This window comes from Lagopus muta, chromosome 23 (genome assembly GCF_023343835.1).
Source record: "Lagopus muta isolate bLagMut1 chromosome 23, bLagMut1 primary, whole genome shotgun sequence".
Taxonomy (NCBI): Eukaryota; Metazoa; Chordata; class Aves; order Galliformes; family Phasianidae; genus Lagopus; species Lagopus muta.
In genome coordinates, this window is record NC_064455.1 from 5,146,850 (window position 1) to 5,160,586 (window position 13,737).

Consider the following 13,737-nt stretch of genomic DNA (forward strand, 5'->3'; position numbering starts at 1 on the left):
GAAAAAAGAACTACACAAAAATCCTCATTACAGGGATTTGGTTACAGAGGTTTTCCCCTGAAGTTTCTCAGACTGAAGCAGGAAGATTTAAGCTTTTTAGGCCGTATGCTCGAAACCTGATTTTTCTTCTCTTTTTACTATCCCTCCAAGTGTAACTTTATACTGCAGTGAGCATCTGACTTACACCAGGCAGGGGGAGGAAAACATCAGGTTTCATGGCTGCGTTTGCGATGCCCAGGGTAATGTAAGGCAATAGATTAATAGCAGTAGCTGGGATTTTTGAAGAGGAGCTCTGGGGATTTATGGTATAAGTCAGGAAGATGCTGCCACTCTGCTGCTTAGAGAGTGGTTCAGAGAATTTCCTACACCAGTGAAATGAATAAAGCTACCGTATCCTCAGCTTGATTCAGTATTGCAGCAGAGCTGGCCACAGATCTTTGAGGTCCATGTGAGTTTCAGAGTCGATGTGGGTTTTTCCACGCTCTCTTTGCTTGAGATCTTTGTTTTCCACCACCAGATAATTCAAAAGAGGTAACATCTCCCATTTCTAATCGTAGCCATCACTTGCGGCCACCCTGGCAACCCTGCCAACGGCCTGACCCAGGGCGCTCAGTTCAACCTGAACGACGTGGCCAAGTTTGTGTGCAACACGGGGTACCGCCTGGAAGGAGCAGCGCAGTCGCAGTGCTTGGCCAACGGGCAGTGGAGCAGCACCCTGCCTGCCTGCCGTGGTAAGTCTGCTCTGCCCAGGAGTGCTGGGCTGCCTCCCGTCCTCACTGACTGCTCTGCCTTCCCAAAATCCAGCTTGAAGCTGGCCTAAGCTTGTGTAAAACACCTCACGGTTGCTTAGGAATGGGCAAGTGATGTTGGAACTCTGAGGGCCTGCTTAGATGTGACAAATTCAGTTTTCCCTTGGGTTTCTCCTAATGGTCTCTGCCCAGCCCTGTATCCTCCAAGACATGCAATTATTTGCTTTAAGTGGGGAGTACAAAAGAGAATATCAGGCTAGACCATTAGCAGAGGTCATCCTGATAACCCTAGACCAGTTTACTCAAAGCAAACATTCTGCTCTTTGCTGCTGAGCCCTTTCTCCTTACATGCTGCCCTACTTCCAGTGATATTAGCACCAAGTTCGCTTCACATTCCCTCCCCTCCCTTCACTCTCTCAGTCTTTACTCCATTAATTCAGTATCTGTGTGGGTCAAGAAATCAGCCTTAGCTGGGTGTGAAAGTCCTGATCTGGGGCTGGACAGTGAGGCTGTGCTGCTGAGCACCATGTGCCAGGCTGTGAGCCTGCAGCATTGCCTTCACTCTCTTTTTTTCTAATAAAGATTTCTTTTTTTTCATTTCTGCTCCCAAAGAATCTGAAAAAAAGAATCGAAACAAAACCCGCCCCAAACTGTGGAATTTGTTCTTGTGGTTTCTTCCCCTTTTCCTGCTCATTTTTTGAAGAACCCTTTGTTCTTTGTTACACCCTTTGTTTTGTACTTTTCGTTGTTGTTGTTGTTGTTTGTTTGCAGTTGTAAACTGTACCGACCCCGGGCACCTGGAAAACAGCATCCGTCAAGTGCAGCCGAGCGGTCCTCACAGATTCAGCTTTGGAACAACTGTCTCATATCAGTGCAGCCATGGATATTACTTACTGGGTACACACGTCCTTACCTGTCAGGGGGATGGCACTTGGGACCGTGCCCTCCCACAGTGTCTTTGTAAGTTCTTCAGATTAATACCATTCACTCAGGGCTTCCGGCCCTGCTCCGCAAACCTGCCATGCTTTTCATTCCGTGCGGCTCTCCTGGTGCTCACTTGGCTGAAATCTCTTGTAGAAAGTCTGAACCCAGAGCCCTTTCTAATCCATGGGAATGTTCCTGGCCTCCGGTCCTGCCCACAGGAGGGAAAGAAGAGGTTTGAGGAGAGAAATCTCTTCAGACAGAGGTTGTTTCCCTCTGCAGGGGAGGCAGCTCACACTGGTTCCGTGCGGCTCCAGCAGAAATACTGTGGGTAGAGAAGAGAAGCATCATTTCTGAAACACAGACCTTCATAGGGAACAGCATCAATTAGCCTGACCAAGGACAGAGTGTATTTAGCACCAGCAGGGCATGGCTGAGCTTCCCTCATCCCCATGGCTTCAGGGAAGGGAAATGGCATTGTGGTGAAACACACTGGGACTTTGTTCTGCTGCAAAGCAGGTGGTAAAGAGGATCTGTTTCTTGACTCTTCCTTTACATTTTTTGGCCTTTCTTAAAGTGTCCTGGCCCTGTGTGCCACTGAGGTTTGCAGAGCGAATTGGGAGGTTCAGGGCAGTGACTTTGGCTTAAGGGATATTTCCAATAGTGTAGAGGACTTTACGTGTAGGAAGACACAAAATGCTCATGTGGCTCACGTGCTGCAGTAGTAATGCCTCACCCAGGAGCTCCCTGGGCACTGAATGGAGTTCAATTCAATTCAGTCAGTGGGATTGCCCCCAGCACAGTGTGCTGGCTTCATAGGACAGGCTCTGCTCTGCCCCCATGTTGGCAGCCAGGGGGTTTGGCCCCAGGAGCAATGCAGGTGACACCCAGGGCAGAGCATGGGGAGCTTTCCTGGGATGTGAAAGCCATCCAGGAGGAAACAAAAGTTTTATGGGGTTGGTATTGCAAGCAGGCAAAAAAAAACCAACAGCCAGAACAGAGACATGGGGCTGTGCTGGTGTTTCCTTTTTAGAGACTAAAGCAACTGTGATCTCCTATCACCCAGCATAACAAATCACTAAAGCAGTCAGAAATGGAGCTGCTTAAGTTTGAGTCAGCTGCGCTGTTCCAAAGCCATCCCCAATTCTTTCCTCTTGTTCTATCCTCTGACACCAAGTTATAAGCAGGAAAGTTTGGCACGTTTTCCTTTGCTTTTGTTAGCAGCATACCACCTTCTCGTGTTTACAGCACCCTGCACAGGCCGTGGGGAGCTGACAAGTGATAACCACGTGTTAACACAGCTGCAGGGGCTCCAGGCAAGCAGTTGCCTTTACAAACCATGAGTCTGCTTCCTTGGGCTGCTCAGCCTGCAGCTGCTCAGCTGAGTAAAAGGATCTCCTTCCCTAACATGCTGAACATCCATTGATTTGGAGGAGACTTGTGGGCACTTTGGTCAGTCCTACAACTGATATCTGGAATCTGCAGGCGTAAAAGCTTGGAGAGATTTTTGCACGTCTGTGTTCTCTGTGAGTCCAAGTCAGGATGCGCTCAGTGCTGAAACCTGGATTCCTTCCAAGTGTTTACAGCTGGGAACCCAAAATTAGTGGGGACTTTCTAAAACAGAAGCCAAGAAGCTTGATGCTGGAGAGGCTTGTGCTGAGAGTCTCATCTCGTGCCTGGTTTGAGGGGGGAATAAAGCAGAGCTGATCTCCTTTGAGGAGTGGGAGAGAAGTCCAGGAAGGAAAGCAGATGGGAGCTGAGCCCAGCGCATCAGAAGGAGCAGTCTGCCTGCTGTGTACATAAATCCCCTAAAAACCTCAATACTGCCACAGGTTTTAAGCTTAGCTGAGTCTGCCGGAGTGTCTGTTATTAAATTGTTAGTTACAGTGCGAGTTTAAGTATTAGCTATCAAACCCATTTCTTTGCAAAGCGTCCTTGGTTTTAGTCACAGCTCTGCACCAATATATTTCAACGCCCACATGCCCAAACAGAAGCGTGCTCTCTTTTTATTGAGGCATACATCATGTTTTCTACCTAATGCCAGTATTTGTATTTTTAGACTCTAGCAGAGGGAGAGAACATATCCGTTACGGATGCTTTCCTTCAGCAGCCGAGCGACGCGTGGTCTTTAGGCTGAGAATGCTCATCCAGACCTGTCTAATAGCCCCTAGATCTGTCGGTATATTTGTCAACACCCTCGCTGTCTCCACTTTGATTGCCAAGCTAAAGTAAACCTATTAATTATTGTTAGCGGTGCTTCTTTACTGGTGATGGCTGAGCGAGCAGCGCTCGGAATCCGCCAGGATAATTTGCTCAGGTGTGACACAGCATCGATTACAGCTCTGTGCTGCCGGGACGGGGCGGGGGGTGAGGATGTGCATGGAATGGTTTGAGGTTAAGGAGGGTTCTCTGAGGAATGCGCAGATGCCTGTGGGTGTTAGGGCAAGGCAGCGATGCGCAGACCCTCAACGGGGTCTGTGCCTCGTGTGCCCTCAAAGGAGGCGATGCAGGGTCTGCTCTCAATGTGAGCCCATCCCTGGCGCTGGGCGCTGCTGTTTGCTGGGCATCTCTGGGGCGGCTGCGTCGGTGTGAGCTGCCAGAGTGCCAGCAGGCAACCGCAGCCAGGCTGTTCCCTGATGGCTGATGCTGTTGCATCTGTCTCTTGCAGTGGTCTCTTGTGGGCACCCAGGCTCCCCACCCCACGCTCAGATCTCGGGTGACAAATACACCGTCGGCTCCGTGGTTCGCTACAGCTGCCTGGGGAAGCGGGCCCTGGTCGGCAACTCCACGCGCATGTGCCAGCTGGACGGGCGCTGGAGCGGCTCCCTGCCACACTGCTCAGGTGAGCTGGGCCTGGGGACGGGCTGCAGCCCGAGAGGGGACAGCAGGACAGCACTGCTGAGCTGCAGGAACGCGAGCGCTGCCGGATGGCAGGATGCTGAAAATCGCTGTCTTCGCTATCGGGTCCCCTGCAACTTGGATGATAAGCACTGGCAGAGTGTAAAGCACTCAGCTTGCAAGAGGATGAATAAATCACTGCAGCAAATGTTTGTGGCAGGAGGTGTACTGCAGCCTGCTGCTTTACAGTTTTCTCTGTACAGGGTGAACGTGTCTTGTGAAAAATTGGATCCTTGCATCCAACTGCAGTATCTGATCCTCTTTCTCGTGTGTTCCAGTAAAAGAGCATGTGTGGCCCCTTTCCAGGGCCTGGCATCTGCTGTTGAGGCACCACAAGTTGTCCCGGCTCTCAGCACATCAGCTGGGAACGGTTTGGCATCAGGACTCCAGCTCTGCTTCCGTGCCAGTGAGAAAGGGTCTTGCACTGAAAACGTCCTGATGAGCCAAAATGTCCCTAAGGAGACAAATGAGACCAGTGGGCGATACAAAGGGATGTGCTGCCAAGCCTTCTTGAGATCAGGGCACTGGGATCCCAGCTGATGGCCTCCAGTGGGAGGAAAGATGCTGAATAACTGGAGGATGCTGTGCAGAGCCCTCTCCGTGCCATCCGGTCAGTCGTTCCGTGGAGAGCACAGTTGCAGATGAAATGAGAACTTAGCTGGAGCAAAGCAGTTGGGACAAGTGTTAATTTTTAATTATGCCACTTAGCAGCTGTACTTGACCAAGTTTAACCTCTGCTTTGGAAAGCGAAAAGAAATCAGGCAGAGCCGTCCTCCTATTCAGAAGCTGTGTCTGCAGAGTTCTTGATCTGTAGCTGCTCTGAAGGGTTTTCTGCTCTAGTTCATGCTTCTTCCCCCTGTGGTTTTCACTGTCTCTCCCATGATCTTTTTGGGTGGATGTTTGGAATGCTCAGCATCGCTCTGATGAGTTCCTGCTGACATCTGTTGTGTGTGATTTTTCTTAAGGACATCACGGCAGCAGTGTTAGAGCAGTGCTGATGGGTCCTGGTGGGAGCTCCCTGCACTGGGGCCCCGTGAACACCCTCAGAACCAGGGTTGGGGATTTCTCCCCAGCAGCCAAGACAGGGCCCCTCTTATTACCCCAAACTTGGGTGGTACAATGACCAAAGCAATGAGTAATTAAAGCATTGTCACGTTCCTTTAACTGTAGACCACAAATCTGGCCTGGTGCTTCATTTCCCTGTGCCCTCCCAGTCCGTGCCCTTGCTGGAAGCTGGGACAGGAGAGCAGAGGCTCATGGCTCTGGCTTTTGCCCAAGGGAGGTTCTCCAGGGCCCTTTCCCAGCCCAGGGTGGAAGCTGAGAGCAGAATAAGTCCCGAATGTCTCCTGCCCAAGGTTCTCTGGTGTGCACATCTCTCCAGTACGATGACAGCTTCTGCAAAGTGAAACAAAGGATTTTGGTCCAAGTCAGCGTGAAGGAAAATGCTGAGCCTGGAGCATTTCCCCCTTCTCTCTGAAAGCGAGTGTTTTTCCCCAGATGATGAATACGTTCATTATATTTTACATTACATGTTACACTGCAAAGGTTGTACCTGCAGCAAATGGGAGCAGGGCCGGGAACTGGGACCTTCCTTGTGAGCTGCTGGAGTGAAATTGTCCTTTCTGGCTTGGGGCTCACTGTGTTTACACAGATCATTAGCAGAGAAAGCCAAGAGCAGGCGTACGCGGTGCGAGCCCAAACCAGCCGGCGAGGAGGTGGGCATTTATCCAGCCTGCTCCAGCAGCTCCCCGCGAGGCATCCGCTCCAGCTGCTCCCTCCTCCCATCCCCAGACGCAGAGCCAGCAGCACAAAGTGTTCACAACTTGTACCAGCGGATGGTTCTCAGCTGGATCCCTCTCGCCTCTGCGCTCCAAACCCAACAGCTTCTTGTTTTGCAAATACAATGGGGCTCGCTGAGGTGGCCTGGAGCATGTTGTAATTTCTGCTTGGAGGGAAACCATCCACATGACTGATGCTGGCAACCAAGCTGCTGTCTGCTGGAGCAGCTGCCACAGAAAGCAGCTCCAGCTGGTAGGACTCCATCTTGAGATGCAGGAGTTTTTGCAGGCCAGATTTTGCAACCTGCTTGCAAACAGCGAGCTCCCACATTCGGGGGACTTGTCACATGGAGTTAAATTGAGTCAGCCACACGATCCCAATCTCAGTGTTGGTGCTCTCAAAGTGCAGGTGGGTGAGAAGAGCCGTGCCCTGAGCTTTGCTTGCTCTGATGGTGTCATGCTCTCTTCTTAACAGGAGGCAACCAGGGGGTGTGTGGCGACCCGGGGATCCCATCGCACGGCATTGGGCTGGGAGATGAGTTTGGTGTGGACAGCGTGGTGAGGTTCAGCTGTGAGCCTGGCTACACTCTGAGGGGCTCATCTGAGAGGACGTGCCAGGCCAACGGCTCGTGGAGCGGCGTGCAGCCCGAGTGTGAAGGTACGGCTCAGCACTGGTCCCAGCCGAGCTGCTGACCATGAAACGCATCGAGGCCAGGCTGGATGTGGCTCTGGGCAGCCTGGTCTGCTGGTTGGCGACCCTGCACACAGCGGGGGGTTGGAACTGGATGAGTGTTGTGGTGCTGTGCAACCCAGGCCGTTCTGTGAGTCTATGACTCCGTGTCTGTCCATGTCGTGAGGCAGCCTCTTCACCTCCCAAACATCCGCAGGGCACGCTGCATTTAGCACCACTAAGCAGTTAATAGATGATTATCAAAGAAACGCATCAGAGTGAGTGATGTGAACAGCCTCAAGCCTGTGTCAAAGCTGGAACTGGCACGTGCAAGAGTCATTTGCATTGAGCAGAAATGCAGAGTGCAAATTATGAGCCAGTAAGCAGATTTTTGTATCAAAGAAAACCCAAACCTCTTATTTTTCTATTTGAAGGAATCAAGTAAGGCCCCATCATCCAGTGTGATAAACCCCCAGCCAGGTTCTCTGAGCTGTGCTGCTTACTGCTGCTGTTTTATGAAAGTGTTTAAAAATCAAATGGGGAAAGAACAAAAGCCAAAAGGAAGCAGGATACCAAATGCGAGGAGACCTGGGCAAGTGCTTCTCTCCTGCTGATTTGAAAGCCAGAAGCCCAGAGAGATCTTGTAAATGAATTGGAAATTTATTCCAAATTGATGGAGCTCTTGATTGAAAAGACACTGAATCATGTTATTAATACGCTCAGGTCTTGGTGGTTGGGGTTTTTTTTCCCATTCTGTTTCTTTTTCTTTCAGTAGGAAGGTTCTTTTCATTAATCTCAGCATAAATAACCCATCAGGTTCCGGAGGCACCAAAATACGGATCCCTGGCGGATTCTTTTTTCGTACTTTATGAATAATAATAACATTATGCCCATAATGTACTCATTTAATGTTAAGTGCTGACTGGCCAATATAGGAAAGCAATTTGCAGCGATGAGCAGCGAGCTGTGTCTCTGCCATTTGCATTCACAGCAAGTTGCAGGCGCTGCGAGGTGCTCTTATGGCTGCACTTCCGAGTGGTGCATTCAACTTTCTGGAACGGGTGTTCATAGGAGAGGGGTTAATTTGGGGATTGAATTCAGGGTGCAGGAGAGTGCTGTGAGGGCACAGAGCTGCTCGGGGGCAGTGGAGGAGCCCCAGCTCAGCACTGGGTGCCTCCGTAGGGCATCAGCCATCCAACGGAGCGGCTCTCAGCCATCGCGGTTGAGCGAAGTTGGAGCTGCTGGGGCTCTGCAGGCCACTGGCACACACGAACCAGCGTGCAAACTGCTCTCCTGATCAGCTGCAAAGTGAGCATGGGGGCTCGGTCTGCTCGGCTGCAGGTGGATGTGTAAGTGCAGAGAGGTGCAGAGGACACCGTGCAAATGCTGCGGTGTGGATGGAAGGGGAGAGCAGCTCCAGGCTGAGTGGAGGGCGACCCCAGGCCCAGCAGTAATGAGAGCCTTTCACCTGCTGGAATATTTCTGTGAAAACCAGAGGAGTTTGGAAACAGGAGGGAACCACAGCTGGCTTTTGCAAAATGCACAAATGGTGCGCAATTAAATTAATTGGAGGGACACATCGTGGGACTCTGCTTCAGTCAGTTGTACGCAGCTCTGGTTTTGTTGTGCCCACTCAGAGCAGCTCCCTTTGCTTCCTAAAAATCACAGATTTCAGGCCTCATTTACCACTGATTTGCAGCACGTTTCGAAGATGGAAATTGCATTGTAGTTTTTCCTTCTTTCTCCTCCTTCCTGCTGCCCAATTGGTGCTCCCAGGGGCAGTGCAGGAGGGGCCCATTGCTTGTGCTCTCCTCTACACTCCCTCCTCCTCTCAGCTGCACAGAATATTTGTTTTCATAATGTTTATTGTTTCACCAGATGAATTAAAGCTGCATCCAAACTGAGATGCAGCCCTGGCTGCTCTTCCTCAATTGCAGAAGACAGAAATGTGTTCATTTAAAGCGGTAATGGAGGGAAGGAGCCGAGTTTTGTCTCATCCCAATCTGACTGCTGAGGACATGGGAGGTGGCAGGGCTGGGATTTGGGCTCAGGCTGCTTTTTTCTTTCTGCGTAGTTAGGTGGAATGTGGGTTACTGGTTAAATTAAACAGCATGGAAATTACCAGCCCTGGAGGGAAGGCTGTGAGGCCCTGCAGGCTGTGCCTAATGTGTCAGACATCATTAGGAGAGCCTCTCAGCCAGGTGCTCCGATGGCAGCAAAGTCCAGAAGAAGGATCAGTGTGATGAAGGTGAGGTCACTGGGGGACACACAGAGGACACAGTATTCACATGCCACCTCAGTGGAGCAGTCAGACATGCAAACACCGTGCCCTGTGATAGCAGCTCCCAGCCTGCAGTCTTTCCTCCTGCATGATCTGAGCAGCAGGATGCTGCTCCTTGCAGGTGCCCTCCTCCTTAGCATTGGAACCATCAGTGCTGTGTGGGGCTGGGAGTGTTCAGCTCCATACCAGGTAACAGCACTTCAACTTGCCCTCTGTGAGCGCTGGTTTGGTTAAAGGATAGAGCACAGCCCTGCTAAAAGGTGTGTGGATGGGAATCACATTAATTACTGCTGATCTCTGGAGCATCCCTGAGCTTTGCAGGGTTTCGTAGCAGAGGTCACTTTGCAGTGCAGGAGAAGGTTTGTGGGAGCAGCTCTGGCTGTAAGCAGAGCACCAAAGTCACACTGCCCAGCATGGTGCTCCCAGAGCTGGGCAAGCTGCTGGGTTCTCAGAAGGGCTCAGGAACACTTCAGGTGTTTGGTTCCCTCTGTGCCACCTCCTGTTAGAGATGCTTGGAACCTGAGTTCTCATCCTTCTGCTTGGCCTGAAGCTGTTGGGAGAATCCCACTCTCTGGGCAGGCATTGGAGGTGTGCATGTGCTGGTGGGGATGGAGACCTCCTGGAATGCAGCCCAGCTCTCCCCTGCTGCAGGATGGTCTTTGGGTCGTGGTCACAGCTCTGGCTGCAGGCACACACATCTCCCCAGCAGCTCTGAACGCTCTTTGGTCAGCAGGCAGCAGTTGCTTTGCTGCTGGTGATGCTCTCTGGTTTTCCTTGTGGCACAGGGTGCTCTCTGCGTCTCCAGCAGAGATGCCCATTGCATTCAGCGAGCCATCCAAGGGGTTTGCACAGAAAGGACATCCTGAAAATAGCTGCAGGAACCAGATTTATTTTTGATAAAGGAGCAAACTGAGAAACCTCAGTGGTGGGGAGTTCTGCAATAATCATGTGCTGAAATATTTCACTTGCTAAGAAGCAGCAACTCCAAGAAATCCCCATTTGATGCAGCTGATTTTCAGGTTATTTTCTTGAATTTTGACTTAGTTTAAAGATGATTGGGTTTGAAATGCTTCAGGAGATGCGAGTGGATATGACTGTGGGACTTCCAGGGTCTTTAGGATTTATACTCAGAAAACAGTTCCAAAACCAGTTTCCTTTTGGGGTCTCATTCATTTTTCATCTCCCACTGAAGCCAAAGGGAATTGCTTGCCCACTTTCTGCTCACTTGAGTGATTCGATCCTATCTATATTTAATCTGTGATTTTAAATCTTTAAGCCTCTTCATCCTTATGCTTACAGCTTCTTTTGCATCTGGACCACAGGTAGAGGGAGGGAGCGAGGAGTTCCCTTCAAAGCCCTGGGATCCCATGGCCTGAGCCTTTCCTCAATACCTGTGATTTTCTTTTATATTCTGCAATTTGAGTGTAAATGAGGGTTGATACAATTATTGCAGGCACTTATTTTGCCATGACCGTGCTTTGTGCACCGCTGTCCACTCTGAAGCCCTTTTATTGCTGTGGTGCCTCAGACATAAAACTTGGGTTCTGGCAGACCTCTAATTGCATCCCACAGCCTTCTCTCTCCCTGGAGGGCACAGTGGGAGGGCAGTGCAGCAGCAGTGCTCAGTGCAGGGCAGCAGCTCCCGGCTGTCATTCCTTTGAGGTCTGCAAAGCCATGGGCTCCCGAGGGGCAGCCACCCCCCAGGGTGTGCTGTAGGGCAGAGCTGTGGGACCAGATGGGAATGAAGTCGGCTCTGAGTGGTCTGGTCCAGTGGCTTTGCAGCTAATCTCACTTCTGTGGCAAGCAGTCGATTGATTGCAGGATGGAAGCTTTATTGATTTGGTTTTTCATTCATTCAGTCTCGTAGTAACTCTGCTGTTTTGCTTTCCAGTTATCTCCTGTGGGAACCCAGGCACCCCCAGCAACGCCAGGGTTCTGTTCAACGACGGCTTGGTTTTCTCCAGCTCCATCATATACCAGTGCAGGGAGGGCTATTACTCCACTGGTGTGCTGAGCAGGCACTGCACAGTGAATGGGACGTGGACAGGCACCAGCCCAGAGTGCACAGGTGAGCACTGGGATGGGCCCCTGGGTGCCACACTGGGGAATGCTGGCACTGAGTGCTCACAGAAACTCAGCTGAGCTGCCTGGTACCAGCTGTCCCTCTGCCTGCAGCCCCTGTGACTGCCTAATGGAAAACTCTTGCTGTGGGTTTGTATTTTCCAGCTGGCTGAAGGGAGCTCTCTAAGTTTTCTCCACTTGGTGCAGCCCAGCTTTGCAATTAGGGGGCCACATCCTGCTCTGAAAAGTCTTTGGGACCATGAGATGAGGGATGGTGAGGCCAGAAATGCTTCTTTCTCTTCTTTTGGCAGTGATCAACTGTGGTGACCCAGGTGTGCCAGCCAACGGCATCAGGCTGGGCAGTGATTTTACCTACAACAAAACAGTGGTGTTCCAGTGCATGCCTGGGTACATGATGGAGTCGGACAGAGCGTCCTCCCTGATGTGCACAAAAGACCGAACCTGGAACGGCACCAAACCTGCCTGCAAGGGTAAGGCTGGTTGGTGGTGTAAATGGTGGAGGATGTTAAGTTGTGCATGCCACGAAGGTTCTGGAGGTCTTTTCAATCCTTAATGGTTCTGTGGTGCCATGAGCTGCAGCGCAGTGCCTGAGCTCACCTGGCAGTTTGTCGGTCCTGTCGTTCAGTCTTTCTGCCATGTTTACAGCACTTACCCAATTTGTCAGCACAAAGAAGACCGTGCCAGCTTTAGGTCTACCAGTCATCCCAACGTGCCTGGGAGGGAGGGAATTGCTGTTATCCCTATGGGGAGAAGGAAAAGTGGAGCGCTGAGAGCTAAGTGACTCTCCACAAGAAGTCAGATCAGGCTCGAATGGCGCTTTCTGTTTCACAGGCACACGCTTCTTGAGCATCATCTGGAGGTCTGGAAAATGCTTCCTCAAACTCCTTTCATTATTTCTCCATTCTGTGACTGCCTCTGTAATTCAGAGATAGGAAAGGGAAGTAATAGAACAGTTGTGGGACATGCTGGATCTCTTCTGCCAGTGTTTTACTCTCCCTCCACGTGTAGATAAGACTTGTAGCAGCATCTGTGTTCTTCTTTTGCAATCTGGAAAATGCAACTGTCATGATTCTGATGCATGCAGACCACGTAGAAACTTCCAAATATACTCCAGTTCCTTCAGAGGCTGTAAAGAGCAATTCTCACACTCCTCTTTCATTCTCACCACTGAGCTAATGTTGCAGGAGTAATACAGAATGTGGCCACAGTCTCATTTGGAGGCCAGGTTGATTTACATGAGCTTAGCATCTTTCCCAGTGCTCCCCTGAGCTGAAAAGCAAAGCACTGCAAAAATGTCACATTAAAACACCCTGGAGTGAGTGAAATACAGACTGGTTATTGATTCAGCTGCTAATCTGAGACTCAGCCAGGTTGTCCAAAATGCATGAATCTTTCAGGGAGGCCTTAGATGAGTTTTCACACTAAGTCAGGCTGGATCCTTCCTTCACTTGGAAGTGAGCACAGACTCGGAGATCAGGGATTCCATTAATTCCAAGTCTCAAAGTGAAATCCCAGTGCTCACAGCTGCACACACAGCTGGGGAAGTTTGTGCAGCCCCCTGCAGGGGCTCCCAGGGGCTGTTCTTTGAGAGCATCCTACGTGAATTTGCTTGCTAATGGAAATAACTGCTGAGAAGCGCAGGGAGCTGCATGTTGCCTTTGTTTCTCGTTCAGCCATCGTCTGTAAATCCCCACAAGCCATCCCCAATGGCAAAGTGGTGGGCTCGGATTTCAGCTGGGGCTCCAGCGTCAGCTACGCCTGCCTGGAGGGATACCAACTGTCCCTGCCTGCCGTGCTCACCTGCGAGGGAAACGGGACCTGGAGTGGGGAGATCCCCCAATGCTTCCGTGAGTAGCAGCCCTGCACATCCACGGATGGGTTGGGAGGGGGACGGGGCTGAAACACCTGGATGCACTCCTCCATCTCTTTGCATGTGGGCTTGAGGTCAGGTTTGTGACAGGTGTGAATTCCTCCTTGCATGTTCGTGTTTGTGTAACACCTTTAAAGCTCGTGGCTGTTTGTCCAGGTGCCTCCTTGAGTTGGGTGATGAGAAAAGCCCTTTGACAAAGGGCTCTGTGGAGTCGCAGCAGAAGTTAAGAACGTTCTGTGAACACAGAGCTTTGGCTCTTGGAAACCTGTGTACTCCATTAAATAGCTAATGCAAAAAATTAGTTAAACGTCTCATGGTGATAAAGGCAGATTTGAGTTTCTTTTCTTGGCTGAATGGCTGGCAGCTGCACAATAGCCATTTTCGTATTAAATCACACAAAGCCCTCACTGTGTTCCTTGCACCCTTCCCAGGATCTTGTATAATTAGTGGGCTTTCTGTGTGACATGGAACCATATAGCAATTTGACA

At 50.7% G+C, this 13,737-nt stretch overlaps 1 protein-coding gene across 2 annotated transcripts in view; it reads left to right on the top strand.

Moving 5' to 3' along the window:
* Window positions 1-13,737, top strand: part of CSMD2 (CUB and Sushi multiple domains 2) — a 229,936-nt gene that overhangs the window by 203,085 nt on the left and 13,114 nt on the right. For both annotated transcript variants that reach the window (XM_048969227.1, XM_048969228.1), the window contains 7 exons: window positions 558-731; window positions 1,521-1,709; window positions 4,339-4,512; window positions 6,822-7,004; window positions 11,189-11,365; window positions 11,670-11,849; window positions 13,053-13,226. In XM_048969227.1, coding sequence (XP_048825184.1) covers window positions 558-731; window positions 1,521-1,709; window positions 4,339-4,512; window positions 6,822-7,004; window positions 11,189-11,365; window positions 11,670-11,849; window positions 13,053-13,226 — 1,251 coding nt within the window. The remainder of the gene's footprint in view (window positions 1-557; window positions 732-1,520; window positions 1,710-4,338; window positions 4,513-6,821; window positions 7,005-11,188; window positions 11,366-11,669; window positions 11,850-13,052; window positions 13,227-13,737) is intronic.